The sequence below is a fragment of the Sorex fumeus genome, unplaced genomic scaffold (assembly GCF_029834395.1).
Source record: "Sorex fumeus unplaced genomic scaffold, SorFum_2.1 ptg000037l, whole genome shotgun sequence".
Classification (NCBI taxonomy): domain Eukaryota; kingdom Metazoa; phylum Chordata; class Mammalia; order Eulipotyphla; family Soricidae; genus Sorex; species Sorex fumeus.
Genome location: NW_026606094.1, coordinates 41569969 through 41588731, shown reverse-complemented (window position 1 = coordinate 41588731; position 18763 = coordinate 41569969). Strand labels below are relative to the sequence as shown.

The window sequence follows — 18763 nt, the reverse complement described above, 5'->3', positions numbered from 1 at the left end:
ATAATGGAAAAGTAACTGGGCATGAATTGGTAAAATAAGTCAATTTAAAGTCGATTTTTAAAAAAAATTAATTGGTACCTGTAATTTTTATACTTTTAGAGGGCCTTTTAAATGTCAAATTTATTTATTTTAATACTTAAAAACATCTAATATTTGTAGTAGTGAGAGGTATTATTATCATTTGAAACAAGTTATTGTTCATTCATAAAAGTTTTCACAAACACTTCCTTTTGTATATTTTAGAAGTCCCTGATCTATAAAAGGGATAAATTTTATTCTTTAATAAGATAAAGATCTTATGAAAACTCTTAGGAGAAAGAGACTTGCTCTTCAAGCCCATTTTCTTTCTTGGGCATGTATATCACCTTGTCTTTATGTGTCTTTGCTTGCTTTTTTCTATCTGGAGAAGTCCGTGTTCTCTTGAACATGTATTTCTCTAACCCCTAACATTTTGCTAAGTTTTACTCAATAAAAACTGTATTTGTTTTAAAAAGGATCTTAAAAGAAAGAAATAAAGAAAATATTGAAAATATGCTGTTAATGCTAACTCCTTCACTACAAGTCTATGGAAGCCTATTTACTTTTTTGAAAATTACCCAGTGAATTTTTACTAAGAAATAATTATAAAGGGAAGACTAATGAAATAAAATTTCTGTGAGATACCTCATCAAGTATATTTAGATAAATTATTTCAGGAGACTGCAAAGAATTGCAATTTGTTGTCAGTTCACTATCTGAATATGAAAAATACAATTTTTTAAAATGTAGCTCAATTAAAATTGTTTGAAAAAAATTTATTTTTTACATAAGAAATCAAGCAATTTATGATTCTATGTCTAGATTAGATTTCTGCTCAATCCCTTAATCCTAATATATCTTTCATACTTGTAAACTGCTCCCTTATGAATGGTTGAGCAAACTGGAATACTTCTCAGGCAAAGAAAAGGAAATAACCAAATATGTAGGAACTTAAAAAGTTATACTGGAACTCAGCTATTCATTAAAACCACTATTGTTTTGGGTTGGATAGTACAGGGCTTGAGGTACTTGCCATGTATGTGGCCAACCCAGGTTCGATCCTGATACCACATATGGTCCTTTGTACCACATATGGTCCTTTGAGAACAATCCTGAGCACAGAGCCAGGAGAAAGTCCTGAGCACCAAACCCGGCCCACTCCCCCCAAAGAAATCACTCTACCCCCACCCCCCAAAAAAAAGCTCTTATTGTCTTTCCTCTTTGGATTGGATGGCCTATGAATTGCCATGTATCTCTAAAGTTAGGAACTATGACTTACCTCATGAAAAATAAATTATCTTTGTGATTTCACCTGTCTTTTAATATAATGATCAATTATAAAAAATGTTTGTCTCTGTATATGAAAGAGGAAACAATTCAATAGGGCAGTAATGCAAGGAAGGGCATGAAGGATGACAGTGGTGCTTAACAATGTAGCCTCAGGAATACAATTCTCTAGATATGAATGCTGGCTCTTAAAATGCTTGACCTCGAGTAAGACTGTGTTCTGTTACTTTTATCAAATGTAAAATTACTGCCCCTGAAGAGGTTAAATATTAAAGGGAGTAGAACAAGGGCCTAGAACCATGACATATTATAACCTACAATAAATGAACAGCAATAAAATCCTACAGCAAGAGAGAACATTGATTCAATAAGAGGCAAGAAAAAGAGAACAGCTAAAAAACTGCAAACTTAACATGTTCCCACTAACTAGAATCAATGATGAGATTGTCAGGGTTCATAATACATTAGACAAACAGTGCGGCCAAACATGACATGACCGTATTTTCCCTGATCAATATGCAGTTTAATCACAAACTACTAATTTGCAATTAAGATGCAAATAAACTGACTCTATAACAAGATGAAGGATAAAGTCTTTCATGAGGTATGAATTAACAGTACATACATATGCACTTTATAATGTTAGGTTCATTTTGTTTCTTTCATTTGTGACTGTTAAATCACATTGCATCATCACCTCAGCTAATTATATTCTTCAAGTCCTATCTCATGGAATAGTGGACCATGTGCAACACTTTCTAAATGCCAATGTAAATCTTTTCTAAAAATATAATTGCATGATTTTTATATTCCTACTTCATATGCTAAATAATTAAAACTCTACTTAACCTTCAGGAAAAAAATCCACTGGATTACATTGAAACACAAATTTAAGTGTGTTGCTGGTTTGTAACATTTCACATTTTATTGTATCTATATTATTAACTATATTCTTTCTGACTATAGACAGTTTAAAATAACAGTATTGCTATTATGCAAAATTTCAACAAGAACTTGACTATAAAATCCATATACATTGATATAACGTGAAAAGTAATTTGACATCAATCCTTACTTAGTTTGGGTGGAAACTGACTAAACAGGGTTCAGTCCATCCACAACAGTTAATTTGCCAGTGTTCTTACAACAGGAGACTTCATAAAAACAATAGCATGAGTAGAATTTTCTTTCCATGACATCAGCAAGCACCATTCAACATCACATTACTGTCACGCGCTCTGGAGAGAGATGTGGAACTGCTCCTCGATTACCTTCTTCTAGAAGTTGACTCTTTTCCCAGCCTTTTTTAATTCTCTTTAGCTTTTGGCTTATACATGGAAGGAGCAAAATGATCTTACCCACAATTACAACTGAGGGCAAAACAAGAGCGAGAACAAAGTTCGGTGGTGTATAAAACCTGTAGCTCTCTTCTTCAAAAGCCCGCTTCCATCCATAAATTAAAACATGGAAAGTACTTATGAGCAGAGCAACATAGCCAAGTGTAGACTTGGGGAAGAAGAAAAGAAACAAAATTACTCAGACTCACGAATTAACCCATATTTTAAAAAATTATTGAAAAACAGAAACTTCTGAAAAACAACATCCTTATGAAAAAATGTATTTAAACTACAGAAATATTTTCAAAAGTGGTGCATCTTTTACAGAGAAGGCCATCTTAGAATTCTCTAAGAATCATTTCAGTAATTAAATGTGAAAATTATGATGCTAGATAATATTGTATTGGAAGGATGTATTATTTCTTCGCTATTCCTTTTTGTTGATCATTTACTCTATTGTCAGCTATAAATAAATCATTTATTTTCTGTTTTCTAATAGAAAACATCTATGTAATAGAAAACAACTATGAAAACATCTGGCTTTTATTTAAGGGTATTGATTAAAAACTGTATATAAAGCTTATTTGCCCTTATCAAACAAAATCTCACCTACCTGAATAAAACTGAATTCCCTCCAGTTTAAAGCATTGCTCACTGAAGGGATGGCGGTGACTGCCAGGAGAGAGAGCAAGCCAAGGCTCATTATGCCAAAAGAGATATGCATTTCAATCCTCCAAGCTTCTTCCTCATTCCAGGAGTTTTCAATGTTTGCATGAACCTTACAAGAAAGCAAATGTGAATTTACTTCAGTTGGTAGAATATTAACTGATGCAGCACAGAGTTCACTCTTGGCATAGAAGAGTGTCATATCCAGACAACAGTTGTATTTGCTTGACTGAACCTAATACCATCATTAGGAGATCAGAAAATGACATTTCTCTACTATGGAGAATCTATTTCTAAATGGTATTGACCCAGGTGTGGGCAAAAAGGAAGGGAAATAGTTAAGCAAAGATGAATTGGGCAGAGTAAGTAAGTACAGCAGGTAGGGTGTTTTGTTTGCCTTGCATGCAGCAAACATGCAAGGCAGATCTGATCCCAAACCCACAAGAAGTGGTCCCTGCACAAAGAGCCAGGAGTAAGCCCTGAACATGGCCAGGTTTGGTGCCCTCCTCCCATTATAAACAAAGTTTTCAAAAAAACAAAAGGACTAAAACTGTCCTTCCTAGTTTAAGTCTAAAATTGCCATCAACCTAGATCATAAGATATCACACTTATAAGGACTCTCGTGTCCTAGACAGTGAAATGCAGGTGGTGGCTTCCAAGGATACAAAAATTACTGACAATTAGACTTGGTTTAAAGCTGATGATCCTATAGAGAAGCGAACACCAAGTAAAGGGTGTTTGGAGGATTCGCTCGAGATGCGAGCTGTATGCTGAGAGTAGACCAAACACTATGGTCACTCAATACCTCTATTGCAAACCACAACACCCTAAAGGAAAGAGAGCAAAAGAGAATGCCCTCCCACAGAGCTGGGGCTGGGGGGGGGGGTGTTGGGGAGGGTGGGAGGGCTACTGGGTTCACTGTGGTGAATGGGCACTGGTGGAGGGATGGGTACTCGTTCATTGTATAATTGAAACCCAAGCACAAAAATTTGTAAGCCTACAACTGTACCTCACGGTGTTTCACAAATAATAAAGCTGATAGCCTTGATGCAAATATGGCACATTTAGAGGAGTTTGACTTCACTACATATGCACTGTCTATGTAAAAAGACACTTGGGCTGGAGAGTGAGTACAATAGGTAGTAGGGCAGTTTGTCCTGAAGATGGCGGATGTGGGTTCCATCCCTAGCACCCCATATGATCCCCCAAGCACCACCAGAATTGGTTCCTGAGCTCAGGAGTAAGTCCTGAGCAGAGCTGTGTGGCCCAAAAAAAAATTAAAAAATTGAAAAAATACATTGAGGCAACATAAGTGGACAAACATTTGGCCTCCTTGGGGCTTTATCCTCATGGCAAGGTCTAGCTTCTTTGGGAAGCAAAAGTTAAGATCAAATAAACTATATATTTCTCTTATTAAAAAAAAAAGGCCTAAGGATGTACTCAGCAGTAGAGCCCAGTAGAGCATGTGTCCTCTGTAGAAATACCAACGCTTGACTTCTGCAAAATAATGTATGGTAGCAGCTTTTACCCTAAAAGATTCTGAGTTAGCCACTAGCAGAAACAGGATGTAAGAATTCTTACCCTTTTAGGGCCAGAGAGAAAATACTGCAGGTAAGGTATTTGCCCTGTATGTGGCAACCCCAGATTCTATCCCTAGAATCCCATATGGTCCTCCAAGCACCAACTAGAGTAATTCCTCAGTACAGAGCCAAGAATAACCACGGAACATCACCAGGTTTGGCCCCAAAACAATGCAAAAAATTTTCCCCTTTCTAAAGTCAAAATTTCTATAAGATCTTTTATAGAAGACTTTTTATAAGATTCTATCATAAGATATTATATACTACAAAATGTTTTACACAATTTATAGTCTTTCATTTTAGATCATTCAAAAATCTTCCATTTTACAAGTTGTTTTATACTCTACGTATGGCTGGTGTGAGATAAGAAGTAGAAACTTTTCATACCTGCTGGTAAGCCATATTGAGAAACAAGTACCGCTCTGACCTTCTCATTGGTAAACAGAGACTGTAGGCAACATGAACTGCAGCAAAGAAAAAACCTAGTATTCCAAGCTGTTTTCTACACTGTAGCCAGGTCTCCAGCCAAGTTGGAAATCTCCTATATTTAGTTCCATAGTGAAGCTGATAGGCAGCTGCCAGGAGGCCAGCCAGATATACGAGGGACAGCAACGTAATGGCAACGATGGGCAAGGTTTTATTCACAACCTCAATAGGAATCTTGTAAAAATCACTCTGCCGATTTTTGACAAACGGATGTATCACATCTCTGATGAAGGAATAAAGGAAAAAAAATATCGCCAGGCTTATAGCTACTACCACTGGCCCTCTCCAGGGAGTGAAAAGTCGGAGGGGCAAATTTTCAATCTCTCTGGCTGATGATAATGATCCCAGGTCAACGGGAACAAAATTCAACTGTCTGGCAAGTTCGATGACCTGCTGTCGTGCTTGAATATTGTTGCTGCATATATAAACCTGCAGAAAAATACACAAGATTGATCACTACTCTTGATATTTACAAAAAAATTATCCAAGTATTCCACCAAATCACTTAGTATTTGAGGATAATAAAGTGATGGGATATTTAATACTTATCTGCAAGGATAGAGGGAGCAAGGAAGGACAGGCGGAGGAAAGTAACATTTATTTATTTTTTATTTTTATTTTTATTTTTTTGCTTTTTGGGTCACACCCAGCGATGCTCAGGGGTTATTCCTGACTCTGCACTCTGGAATTATTCCTGGCGGTGCTTGGGGGGACCATATGGGATGCCGGGGATTGAACCCAGGTCGGCCGCGTGCAAGGAAAACGCCCTACCCACTGTGCTATCACTCCGGCCCCAGAAAGTAACATTTAAAAAACTTTCTGTGCAAGCAAGGAAAGACAACACCTTAACCCTTGCCTTTTCTTAAGTGAGCTTGTGATGAAGGCAACCACTAAATTGTTTTCCCCTTATTCCACATAATTTTGAGAACGGACATGTTCCCTGCCAAGGTAAGGACAAACATTTTCTGGTGCTCATAAATATCAAAATAAAAATCAACACAAAGTATCAGAATTTGCTTTTGTGGGTTGAGCTATTTTCAGGATCCAGCACAGATTTTCCTTTTCTTGATTTTATGAATGGTAGGTTATATGGTTGTTGGCTGTGCATTCTACATGGAAACAATTTTCCCTGATTAAATTAAATTTTCCACTCAGGGCTACAGACATAGTATAGAAGGATGCTTGCCTTGCACAGACTATGGTGCAACCCCCACCAGGAATGATCACTGAGCACAGAGCCATGAGAGAGCCCGTCAGCAGTAAGGGTGTGCCCCACCCCAAACCCCAGAAAGAAAAAAAGCAAACATAAATCTCTCCTATGTATGGAGAGAGAATACAGCAGGTAGGGTGCTTACTTTGCATGCAGCCAACCCATGTTCAATCCCTCAGACCCCATAATATCTGAGCACAGAACTGGAGTAAGCCCTGAGCACAGCCTGTGTGATACAATCTCCCCTACCCCCATCTTTTAAAAAATTTTTCCCCCACTCAAAGATTTCTTAGTGCAATATTCTTTTAAAATAGTTTTAGTCACAAAATACCTTACAAATGGGAATAAAATTTAAAAGATACATACCCGTCGGCTAGCATCCTTAGGTCCTGACTGAAGTGCCCAGGCTGAGACAACATTAAATCCTTTGACAATCAAAGAATCCGGGAATAATGAAGCCAAATATTCAGCATTAGATTCTGGGTATTGGTTTACCTTCAAGTTATTGCTCACATCAATCAGGATTTTACCCACTAGCAGATGTCTCAGGTCCCACAAGGATGTGTAATGCTCTCTATGTATAGCAATAAATATTATATTTGTTTTTGTTAGAGTATCTTCATGATTAGTTACATCTACTACATGAGGAAAAAATTCAGAAGCAAATTTAGGGTTTCTACTTCCTATGACCACATGATAGCCACACCGAATAAGTCGAATGGTCAGGGACTTGGCAAAATCTCCACTTCCAATTACACCTATGGTAACCTTCTTTGCATCTTTGATTCCATTGATGCCATTAGGCAAAAAAGTTTCACTAAGGCTCTTTGGGCTTCCCATCATAGAGATCGATTCCATGATATAAGCTCTTCCAATATCACCAGGAATATTCTAGAAGATAAAAGAGAGTAACATCAATTATTACCTATCACCATACATAAATACATTCTGAGCATTCAATAATGTTCCCTGTTTCTAAATGAAAAATGCTTGCAAGCTAATCATAATGCCCAGAAGTGCAGTTGCGGGGGATGGGGGGGGGGTGGGGGGTGGAGAATGGGGAGAGAGGGAGGGGGAGGGAGGGAGAGGGAGGGGGAGGGAGGGGGAGGGAAGGAGAGGGAGGGGGAGGTAGGGAGAGGGAGGGGGAGGGAGAGAGAGGGAGGGAGAGGGAGGGGGAGGGAGGGAGAGGGAGGGGGAGGGAGGGTGGGAGAGAGGGGGGAGGGAGGGAGAGGGGGCCATGGGGGAGAGAGAGAACCCATAGAGGCAGGCCTGGGAGAAGGGGACAGGCAGCTGGGGAGGGGGGAGTGAGGGAATCTGGGGACATTGGTAGTGAGAAATGTACACTGGTGAAAAGATGGGTATTGGAATATTGTATGGCTGAACCTCAATCATGTATGATTTTGTAACCATGTGTCTTATGGCAATTCAAATTAAAAAATTACACCGCCTCAAAAATGACTGCAAACTATATATCCTAGAATAAAGCAAGACATGATTCATAAGCTAACAAAAGGCCTCTTAGTGTCACCTAGTTGATAAGCTCAAGAGAAACTTTTCAAACTTAAAAGGGGCACTTGAATGAATCATCTGAGAATTGTCAAAATTTAGATTTTGATTCTGTAGGCCCAGATTCTGCATTTCTAATAAGACAATGGTCTTTTTAAAAATCATCATGCGGTCACAGGTAATAGGAAGACACTATTATGCTGGTCTGGAGATTTCTTTTTGAGCAGCAAGGTACTTCAGCTCAATAGGGAAGTTTTGATCTAGAGCATCTTTTCAAACAAGTGCGATTACCCAGCTTCTCAGCACATCAGAGACAGCGATCAGAAATGCCACTGTGGGTAGCGGGTACAGAAAACTTTATGCAGAGATAGAGATTAAGATGGGAAAACTATAAAAAATAATGAACTACGTGAAGTAAAACTGGAGTCCTTTGGGGTGAAGTCTTTAAACTATGCTGTACTTTTTTTGCTTTTCGGGTCACACCTGGCAATGCACAGGGGTTACTCCTGGCTCATGCAGTTAGGAATCACTCCTGGCAGTGCTCGGAGGACCATATGGGATGCTGGGAATCGAACCCAGGTCGGCCACGTGCAAGGCAAACGCCCTACCCACTGTGCTATCGCTCCAGCCCCCTATGCTGTACTCCTTTAACATTAAATCATAGCAAGATGAAAGAGTAAAAATAAACTCTGGCACTAAAATCATGCCTTAAGAAAAATAGCTATTGCTATAATAAAGGATTAAATACTACAGACTTTTACCATTCACCCTTTATCCTATAACTTACCACTGAGAAAGAGTAATAATGCTTTAAAAGTATGTAGACTGGGTCTCTACTCCCAGCTCCCAAGTTTTCCAGTACCTTGGCAGTCACACTCACAAACTGCCGCCAGTGCCATATAATCAACAGCCAAGATTCAGAGACTCTGAAATAAAGTGTCACAAGCCTTGCCCAAGAGTAAATCTGCTCTATAATTGTATTCTAAATTTCAGAATTCCTGGAGCGCACACTGCATTTGACATCGTGTGACAACTCATACTCTATCCTACTGATGTACCAAAAGTAGCACGTATTTGTTTTGGTTTAACATACATGTTTGCAATCTCTTATACAAGGGCTCAATGGTTCCAGGATGAAATGCAATCTTCTCACACCTTCCTCTTATGGTGGAGGGAAGGTGCAATGGTGGTGAGACTGGTGTTTCAATATTAAATGTAATGAATTATTGTGAACAACTTTATAAAAATTAAATTAAATTAAAAAAATAAAGGTGATGTGCCCAATTAATCCACCCTTCATCATACATTATTTAAGGTTAAAGTTAAATAATGTACTAGACTCTCACAAGAACCCAAGTTTCTTATATCCATCAGAGTAGAAATTATAGCATCCCTCCAAATACATAAGGCATAAAATTTAAATCTGAAAATCTCATTAATGGGGCCAGATAGCACAGTACATAGGGCACTTGCCTTGCACAGGATTGACCTAGGTGACTGACCTGGGTTCTATCCCTGACACTCCGTATGGTTCCCCAAGGCCACTAGGAGTGATGCTGGAGCAGACTGCAGAGCAAGGAGCGAGCCCTGAGCACTGCCAGGTGTGGCCCTTAACCCCAAATTCAATAATGATTAAGGTCTTTCAAATTAAAACAATAAAAATATGAAAATCACCTATTTATTTCAATAGCAAGCTCAAACCCCTTCTGTGTGAAAAGGTAAAACTACATTAGGATTTAATAATGTAACCTAAGCCTTTCATTACATTATATGTTAATAAATGACCGTTTAACATGCTTGCAACTTATTCACATTGTTATTTCCAATGGCAAGTTCTAACTGAACTCTGAAAGCGTGACTGCGGTTACTATCAGAATTTGGTCTAATGATTGAGTCTCTTCTGGTAATAGTATTAAGGAATGTAAAAAAGCATCCGTAAGAGAAAAAAAAGAACACTTTAAGGGATCTAAGAAATGGGTTTATGCATTACTTAAAGTATGTAATAATAGCATATGTCATGTGCTACTTCATAATTTGCAATGTTTATTATACATATATTATATGACTTATTGGATTCACAACTGCTATGACGCATATTTAATGTCTGACTTAAAATGAGGAATTTGGTACTGGAGAGATAGCACAGTAGGTAGGGCACTTGCCTTGCATATGGCCAACCCAGGTTCAATACCTGGTGCCCATATTGTCCCCCAAGACTGTAGGGAGTGATCCCTGAAGGCAGAAGCAAGCCCTTAGCGCTGCTGGGTGACCCCAAAACAAAAACAAAAAGAAAGCAGTCTAGCTCATGATAGGAAAATTTTCTATTGGTTTTTGAGTCATACCCTGTGATGGCAGAGCAACTCCCAGCTTGGTCCTGGGGCACCATGCTGGTTCTGGGATCTAATTCTGACTCCACCCAGCCCCATGCAGAGCCTGAAGAGCATGTCCTCTAGTCCTTTGAATCATCTCACCAACTCCTCAATGAAATTTATTTGCTAAGGATTTCAGTTAATAGTTTTAGGATCTGCTTCAAAAAATTATAGCAACATCTCCCCAATACTGCTGCACCCGTTTTTCTTCTATGTATAGAACAGAGAAATGTGGTACAGATCCTACCATCTGCTATAGAGGGAAGTCTGCTATATAATCATATACCTAGTACACATTTGGGCTTTCAGAGAACTGCCAGTTAACAAGACCAGGAATTACGTCTAAAATGAAGGTGGGAGAAGAAAGTCATTGAACAGCATGATATGATAACCTTGTTGCAGATGTACTTGGAGATGAGGCAAATTCATTTGGCTCTCTTGTAAATAACCTATGACACCAAGACCCCGCAGGCTGCTAAAAGCTTTCAGAATCTCCAAAATATCAGTTTAGAAATCAAGTCTAAAACCAAAGATTGTAATGATTCTCATCCACCTATCCACCCTTTTATTCCCAACCATTCAGCTATCCAATATGTACCACCAGGCTTCTTCAGCGAGGTAGTGACACTCCAAAGGCATAAAACAGTCACTGGTTTCTAAGCCATCTAATTAAATATGACAGATTCCATTATAACCATTACTCAAGAAGCAACTGTAAAAATCTCTATCAGCCATAGTTTACATATTCTAAAATGCACCCATTTTTAGTGAACAAAGGATTTTCAGTACAATTTACAGTTATGCAACCATTACCACATCCAATTTTAGAACACTTCATCTGTGATAACTGCTAATACTCAAATTTTAACACAACTGGCTGAGAGAAAACACCTCTTTAAAAAAATGCTACCTCCCTTTCATGCCCAGAGTGTGACCTAAGTTTTGCTGCTGCTGCTATTACTGCTACAGGAGTCATAGTGGGTTCCCATTGCTCAGGTAAGTAAACGCAGAATCATGATCCCAGAACAGGTTCTTCCTACACCAAAGCAGTGGTTCTCAACCCTAGCTGGACACTGGAATGACTTAAGTAACTCTGTAACAATGTAACACAAGTTTGTAATAATGAAAAACAATGCAAGGGGGTGAACAGTTGCCTTGGAATGCAGGAAGCCGGGCAGCATGCATGCAGCCGCTTTCTCTTACCCACTGTGCCTCAGCAGTATCACAAGGTCAACTCACTCCCGTCTTTGCAGTTTCCTCTCACCCTGTTCTTTAAAAGTATCATCAGCCCACCACTCCGCAAACTCCATTCCCATAGTTTCCTAATCAAAATTCAGAATGGGGCAGTGATGCTATAACTTCTGTCTGACAAAGGGCTCCTCTCTTCAGCAACCAAGGCTGATCTGAACAAGGAGTTTCCTAGTAGAATGACTTGCTCCAGAATAGCACTGGTCACACTTTAATTCCAGTATTATTGTATGGGAATAGAAAAGAGATAGTACAATGGTTAAGGCACTTAACTTGCATCCCCTTGACCAGACCTAATCGCCTAATCGCCCCACCACCGGCACTATGAGACATCTCTCTTGAGCACAGAGCTGGGAGTAGTTCCTAAAGACCGCAAGGTAAGGCCCCAATGTCCCCATTCTCTGAATAAAACCCAATATGATCACATTTATTTAAGTGCATACTCTGCATTTAAATTCTTAAATTCTTTTCTGAATTCTGTAGGTCTGGCCTCGGCAATGGGTCATGTCATTCAACATGTTGACACTGGCCAGCGATTTGTATTTATTAAGCTACAGTCAAGTGTGAGTCAGCAGTGGCGGGTGCCAAGATCTATGTGTTACACCATATAGTCTATGGTATTATTATAGCAGCCTAAAGCATAGAATGAGTTTTACTTTTCATTTTATCCACTAGGCATGTCACTAGTCTTGGAAGAACACTGCTATTCTTGTTCATTTTTTGTATCCAAGTTGATGAAGGCTGAAGAAAATAACACAACTGAGCTCACAATTTAACCCTGAATTTATCATCACCAACTATCATTGGTCAGTATTCACTTCTGTCCCAGAGATGATCCCTTTTCTTTTCCCAAGGAAGTTTGGTAATTTCCTTCGCAATCTGTCAAACTATTTTGTTTTGTTTGGGCTGTACCCAGAGATGCTGGTCCATGCTGTGCTGGGGCCTCCCGAATGCAAAGCATGCGCTCAGCCTATTGAGTTAACTCTCAGGTCCAGCAGCAAATAACTCTACCTACCCAGAACTGTCCCTATCTCAGTAAACAGTACCTTAATGGCCCGTGGCTCATATTCCAAAAACACTGTGTGGTGGGGAAGGGATGGAGGAGGGGCAGTGAGGAGCAAGGGAGGCTTAGAGACTACTCCTAGCAATATTCAGTGAATAGGGACGAATTGTCCAAAACTCGGGCCTAGCAGTGCTGGGACAGCAGGGGAATATGATGCTGATGACTCAACTATTCCCGCATGGGGCTGGAGCAATAGCACAGTGGGTAGGGCGTTTGCCTTGCACGCGGCCAACTGGGGTTGATTCCCAGCATCCCACGTGGTCCCCTGCGCACGCCCAGGGTAATTCCTGAGTGCAGAGCCAGGAGTAACCCCTGTGCATCGCCAGGTGTGACCCAAAAAGCCAAAAACAAACAAACAAAAAGAAAACAAAACCTATTCCCTCAGTCTCCCAAAACATTTAATTCATCTCCACTGACACAACTTAATCCAGATCACTATCATCTCAACCTGAACTCTGGAAACATTTCCTAATAGGTGCTTTATGTTTTGCTGGAGCGACAGCACAGTGGTAGGGCATTTGCCTTGCACGCAGCCAACATGGCCGACCCAAGTTCGATTCCTCTGCTCCTCTCAGAGAGCCCTACCGAGAGTATCTCGCCCGCACGGCAGAGCCTGGCAAGCTCCCCGTGACGTATTCGATATGCCAGACACAGTAACAACAAAGTCTTCAATGGAGACGTTACTGGGCCCGCTCGAGCAAATCGATGATCAACGGGAGGGCCTTTTTACTTTACCTTTATCATTCTCCTAACAGCAGCTAAGATTACCTTAAAACATCAATCAGATGAAATCTCTCCTCTTTAAAATCATGGATAACACAGGAGTTTAGCCCACTAACTTGCATACAGCCAACCCCAGTTGATTCCCTGTACCATAAATGGTACCCTGAGCACTGCTGGGTGTGGCCCAAACATCCTCCCACCCCAAATAAACAATAAAACCATGACTTTGTTTTCTGCTTTTTGGGCCACACCCAGAATTGCTTGGGGCTCAGTCCTGGCTCAATGCTCAGGAATTATTCTGGGTGGGTCTTGGGGAAAATATCAATATACTATCACTGCTGCCCAAAACAATGACTTTCTGATGCACTTAGCTACAGCTAATTTTTCTTTAGTTTTTTTCTTGGCCACACTTGGCTAGGCTCCCGGCTTACTGCTGGCTTGTGCTCAAGGATCACTCGGAGACCATCTGGGGTGTCAAGAATCAAAAGGGCCACCTGAATGCAAGACATCCCACCCGCTGTATTATTGCTCAGGCCCCTACAGCTACTTTTCTGAACAGCACTTTGAAAAGGCTCACTCCTGCTCAGCTCTCCAATCTCATTCTATCTGGCCATAGTCTGCTTTCCTAGAAAAAAACTCCCTTCCCTCCTTTCAGGCCTTGTTAAATTTCCTTTGTCATTATCTCATGTAATTGTTTTACTCTTTCTATCCCCAACCCCCACTAGAATAAGCTTAAGGGTAAAACCATGTTTGTCTGGTTTATCACTGACTTCTCAAGCTACCCAGAGCAATCCCACCTGCACAGCAGAACCTGACAAGCTCCCAGTGGTGTATTGGATACGCCAAAAACAATAACAAGTCTTACAAAGGAGACGTTACTGGTGCCCGCTTGAGCAAATCGATGAACAACGGGAGGACAGTGCAACAGTGCTACAGTACTATCACTGCCTCCACAATGCTAACAGGAAACAAGTATGCTCAGTGCTAATAGTAGGAGCTGGAGTGATAGCACAGTGGGTAGAGTGTTTGCCTTGTACTCTGCTGACCCGGGTTCGATTCCCAACATTCCTTATCATCCCCTGAGGACCACCAGGAGAAATTCCTGAGTGCAAAGCCAGGAGTAACATCTCCATCACTGGGTGTGACCCCCCCCAAAAAAAAGCTAATAGTAAACAAGCATGCTCTTATTTGCTCAAAGATTCTGGGAGCCCTTCTCTATTCCTTGAGTTCAATAAAAAAAATTCCAAAAATCAAGGTTATTATTCCAAAAAATTTGTCCCTTTATCAATCTCCTCAGCAGGTAGTTTTAGTTTTACCTTAAAAATTACTAAAAATACTAAATATTTTAGTAAATATTTTGTTACTGAACATATAAACTGTCAAGACCCAAAACAGATGTAATGGGTCTCTAGGTGAAATCCGTCCTTTTGTGCATTAAGATATGTGGGACCAAAGGGAATAAGAGACAGGTCAATATCATGCTTTATCAGTATGGTTGCTCAAAGAGTACAGAGAAGCTATTGACAGTAATCTTATGTCCTAAATCAAAGTTGCAGTTTTTCTAATCTTTTTGGTATATCCTTTTTCTAACATTTCTTTCTAACTCATTTGAAATCTGTTCTTTAAAATTCATTTCTGTTGGGGCTGGAGCGAGAGCACTGCGGGGAAGGGGTTTGCTCTGTATGCAGCCGACCTAGGTTTGATCCCCGGCATCCCATATGGTCCCCCAAGCACCACCAGGAGTGATTCCTGAGCAAGGAGTGACCCCGGAGCATTGCTGGGTGTGGGCCCAAAACTATAAATAAATTTCATGTGTGGGGCTGGAGAGAGATATTACTAAGTGTAGAGCCAGGCGTAACCCCTGAGCTTTCCCCATGTGGCCCAGACCCTCAGTCCCCCCCCAAATTTTTGTTGGCCAGGAGATAGTACTGTTAGGGTACATGCCTGGCATGCACCCTGACCCAGGTTAAATCCCTTGCGCCATGAAGGATAGTACGGTGGGTGGGGTGCTGTCTTGCATGTGGCTGACCTAGGTTCAACCCCCAGCACCCCATATGATCCCTCAAGCACCACTAAGAGTGATCCCTGAGAGCAGATTGTAACAATCAGCTCAATTTATCAGCTCAATTTATCACAATTGGGTTTATGATATGTTCACTCATCCCCAACCCTTAAAAACTAAGAAACTGCAGCCATCTGAATTACGTTTCTAAATAGTCTGCAATAAATATATCTAGGATGGGTTATTTTTCTTCTATGAATAGCTTTTAAGTTTTGAAACAACAAAAAGTAGAGATGCAGAAGAGCATATTTTTTTTTAAAAAAGCATGGGGGGAGGGGGGCGGGGAAGACACAACAATAAAGGTGGGGCAGAACTGAACACTTTTTTTTTGTTTTGGGGCCACACCCGACAGTGCTCAGGGTTTTACTCTTGGTTTTGTGCTCTGGGCTCCTATGGGGCTCGGCCTATCTATAGGCCACCAAGGTTCGAACTCTGGTTGGAGTAGTGCAAACAAAGCCTTCTATGCACTGCAGACTCACTCTGGCCCCTGAGACCTGAAAATCTCAAACTTGGAAGATCTCGTAGGATTGGGTCAGTCACGAAGGTAGGCCAAGGGGAAAGAATGAGTTATCTCCCTTCCGATTTCCTTTTTAGCAATGAGTGATAATTAACCATGGCCTGGAATAAGATTCCCCCATCTAATAAATGAACTGCCTGAGGAGTTTAATCCCTCTCCATGGGGTGGGCAAGGCAGAAATCTCACGAAAATTCTTTTCCTCTCTGCTCTATTTTAAGAGAGGGATTTTGAGGGCATACTTTTCAACAAGTTTTAGCTGAGGCTGAAACAGGGCTCAAAAATAATTTAGGACAACCGGAGCAGAGGCAAATTACTTTCTGACATTAAAATGGCCTAAACACACACAACGGGCACACAACTGGGTAATAAATGAACTGCTGAGAACAGTTCGCAAAAGAAGCCACGCGTGATATTCAAACGCAAGGACCGACCGGCGGACTCTTGGGGAGGTTGAGGTAGCGTGTCCGTCCCTGTCCTTTGTGGGGGGGGGGGGGGGGGTGCTCATTCTACCTGGGATGAATGAAATCTGTCCGGGTATCCTTTCTCCTGGGCCCAACCTCCAGACTTCCTGGGGGCAAGGTGGGGGTAGGGGTGGGGGGAGACCGAAAAGGAGGTACATTTCCCCACCCGTTCCCGACTCCACACGTCGAGGGAGGTAGCAGGAGATCGCCGCAGGTCGCCCGCAGAGGGCGCGGGAGCCCCGGAGGAAGGATGCTGCGCGCGGCTTCCCGGTGCATCTTTGACCCTCCACCTCCCTGCGGCCACCTGGCCTCGCGTCCTTCCCCGACCCGCTCACCTCCGCGTCCTCTGCGCCGGGCAGGGGCCAAGCCGGGCAGCTGAGCCGGCGCGGCGTCGATTCTCCCCGGGGCCGGCTGGAGCTCCAGGGCCTAGGGACTAACGCCCGGGGTTGGCGACGGCTCGCAGGGAAGCTGGCGCGGCGGTCGCGCTCGGGCGGCAGCTTCCCCGCCTCCCCCGGCTGCTGGGTCACTTATACCCGGGAGGACGCGCGGGAGGGGCGCGGGGGCGGGCCTAGGCGGTGACGCGCCACCCGGAGCCGCGCGCGGGGAGGAGGAGCGCGCCCGGCCACTACGCGGAGAGCTCAAGCTTAAGGGACGCCGGGTGGGGGGCCCCGGGAGGTCAGGGAGCGTGGAGGGGCCCGAGCCTTGCACCTGGACACCTCGGACGCCTGGATAGTGTTTGCACGTTTTTCGGCCGCGGCTCACATCCCGCGCGGGGGCAGCTGAGTAAATGGCCCCGTGGCCTGCGCCCCGCCTCCCGCCCCCACCTCACTCCGCCTCCCCCCAACCCCCCTAAGGGCTCCCTCGGGATTCCTTCCGAAATGCAGCCGGCTTTTCCCTTGCACGGCTTTTGTGGAGCGTGTTCATCTTAACGCTTCTCCACTTTGCTTTTCATGACGGCGTCCTCAGCTCCCCACCGACCCCCCTCCCGGACTCTTTCCCGGCGCCGAGTTCCTGGACAAGTCTGCAAAGAAACTGCGCCTTTCCTCCCGCACGTGTTCTTTCCTTCACCTCTGCCCAAGCCGAACGTCTTGCAGCCGAACTTTGTCCTTGAGAGAAGATGTTCAGACAGGCCCTCTTCTGGACCACGTCGCGACTCCCTGTCGCAGTTAGAGGACCCCCCACAGCTGGCTGACTGCAGATGCGGCTGCTGACTTTGACCTTCACTCTAGCAGGCGCTGCACGAGCTTTGGATAGCTGAGAAAGGCGGGTTAGACCGGGACTCAGGTAGATAGATCTTCACAGGAGAGCCACGTAACTCCCCCCATCCCCTCCCCCCCCCCCCCCTCAGTGGCCTTGAAAGTTCACCTTTGTCTCTGGAACTCTGTAAATGTTCCCCCGGCGGATTACCGAGCAATCAGATATCCTCTTCTGTGTAGAAGCAGGAGATCATTCTCAGATGCAGCATTGATTTATCGAAAAATTTCAAATTAGGGAGTTTTAAAAAACTGTGTTAGTAAATTTCCATTTTAGCAAATTAAGGTTTAAAAAGTATCTTCCTGCCATTTATAGGGGTGGGGGGCGGGTGGAGTAACTAAGAAGGGGGTCTTGGATGGCTCATTGGACTCTCTGCGCTTTCCCCTGTGGTCCATAGGGATTAACCTTTGCAAAGCCTGTTTTGGAAATATCCTTTAATTTCACAGTATCCCCTCCCCTGTCGCCAAATACATATTATGGGGGGTGGGGGGATGGTAGGGGAGAACATACCCCAAAATGCTTACTCCAGACTCTGAGCTCAAGGATCGCCCCCAGCGGTGGCCAGTGGATGGAGCCCTTATCAGCTGTGTGCAAGACAAGTACCCCAGTACCATCTCTCTGGCCCTTTAAAGTTTAAAGTTTAGGAATAAACTTTTTCACTCTGTTTTTAGTGATGTGTCATGGCCTGGGGACATGGGGAAAGGAAAATCTTTCAAGTGTTTGGTGACAGGAAAAACTTACTTTTTTAAAAAAAATTTTATTAGTGAAACACCATGAGGTATAGCTGTAGACTAGCAAATTTTTGTGCTTGTGTTTCAGTTATACAATGATCGAGTACCCATCTTTTCACCAGTGCCCATTCTCCACCACCACTGATCCCAGTATCCCTCCCACCACCTGTATTACCTGCCCCCTCCCCATCCCACCCCGCCTCTGTGGCAGGGCATTCCCTTTTGTTTCTCTCTCTCCTTTTGGA

General features: G+C 42.6%; 1 protein-coding gene across 1 annotated transcript; it reads right to left on the bottom strand.

Moving 5' to 3' along the window:
• Window positions 1–2357: 2357 nt before the first annotated feature.
• On the bottom strand, window positions 2358–16949 carry STEAP2 (STEAP2 metalloreductase). The gene is made up of 5 exons (XM_056118523.1): window positions 16869–16949; window positions 6951–7475; window positions 5276–5803; window positions 3256–3420; window positions 2358–2811 (listed from the first exon to the last, which is right to left on the bottom strand). Exons 2-5 carry the CDS (start codon window positions 7440–7442, stop codon window positions 2524–2526), a joined length of 1473 nt encoding a protein of 490 aa, XP_055974498.1. The 5' UTR covers window positions 7443–7475; window positions 16869–16949; the 3' UTR covers window positions 2358–2523.
• Between the last annotated feature and the right edge of the window lie 1814 nt (window positions 16950–18763).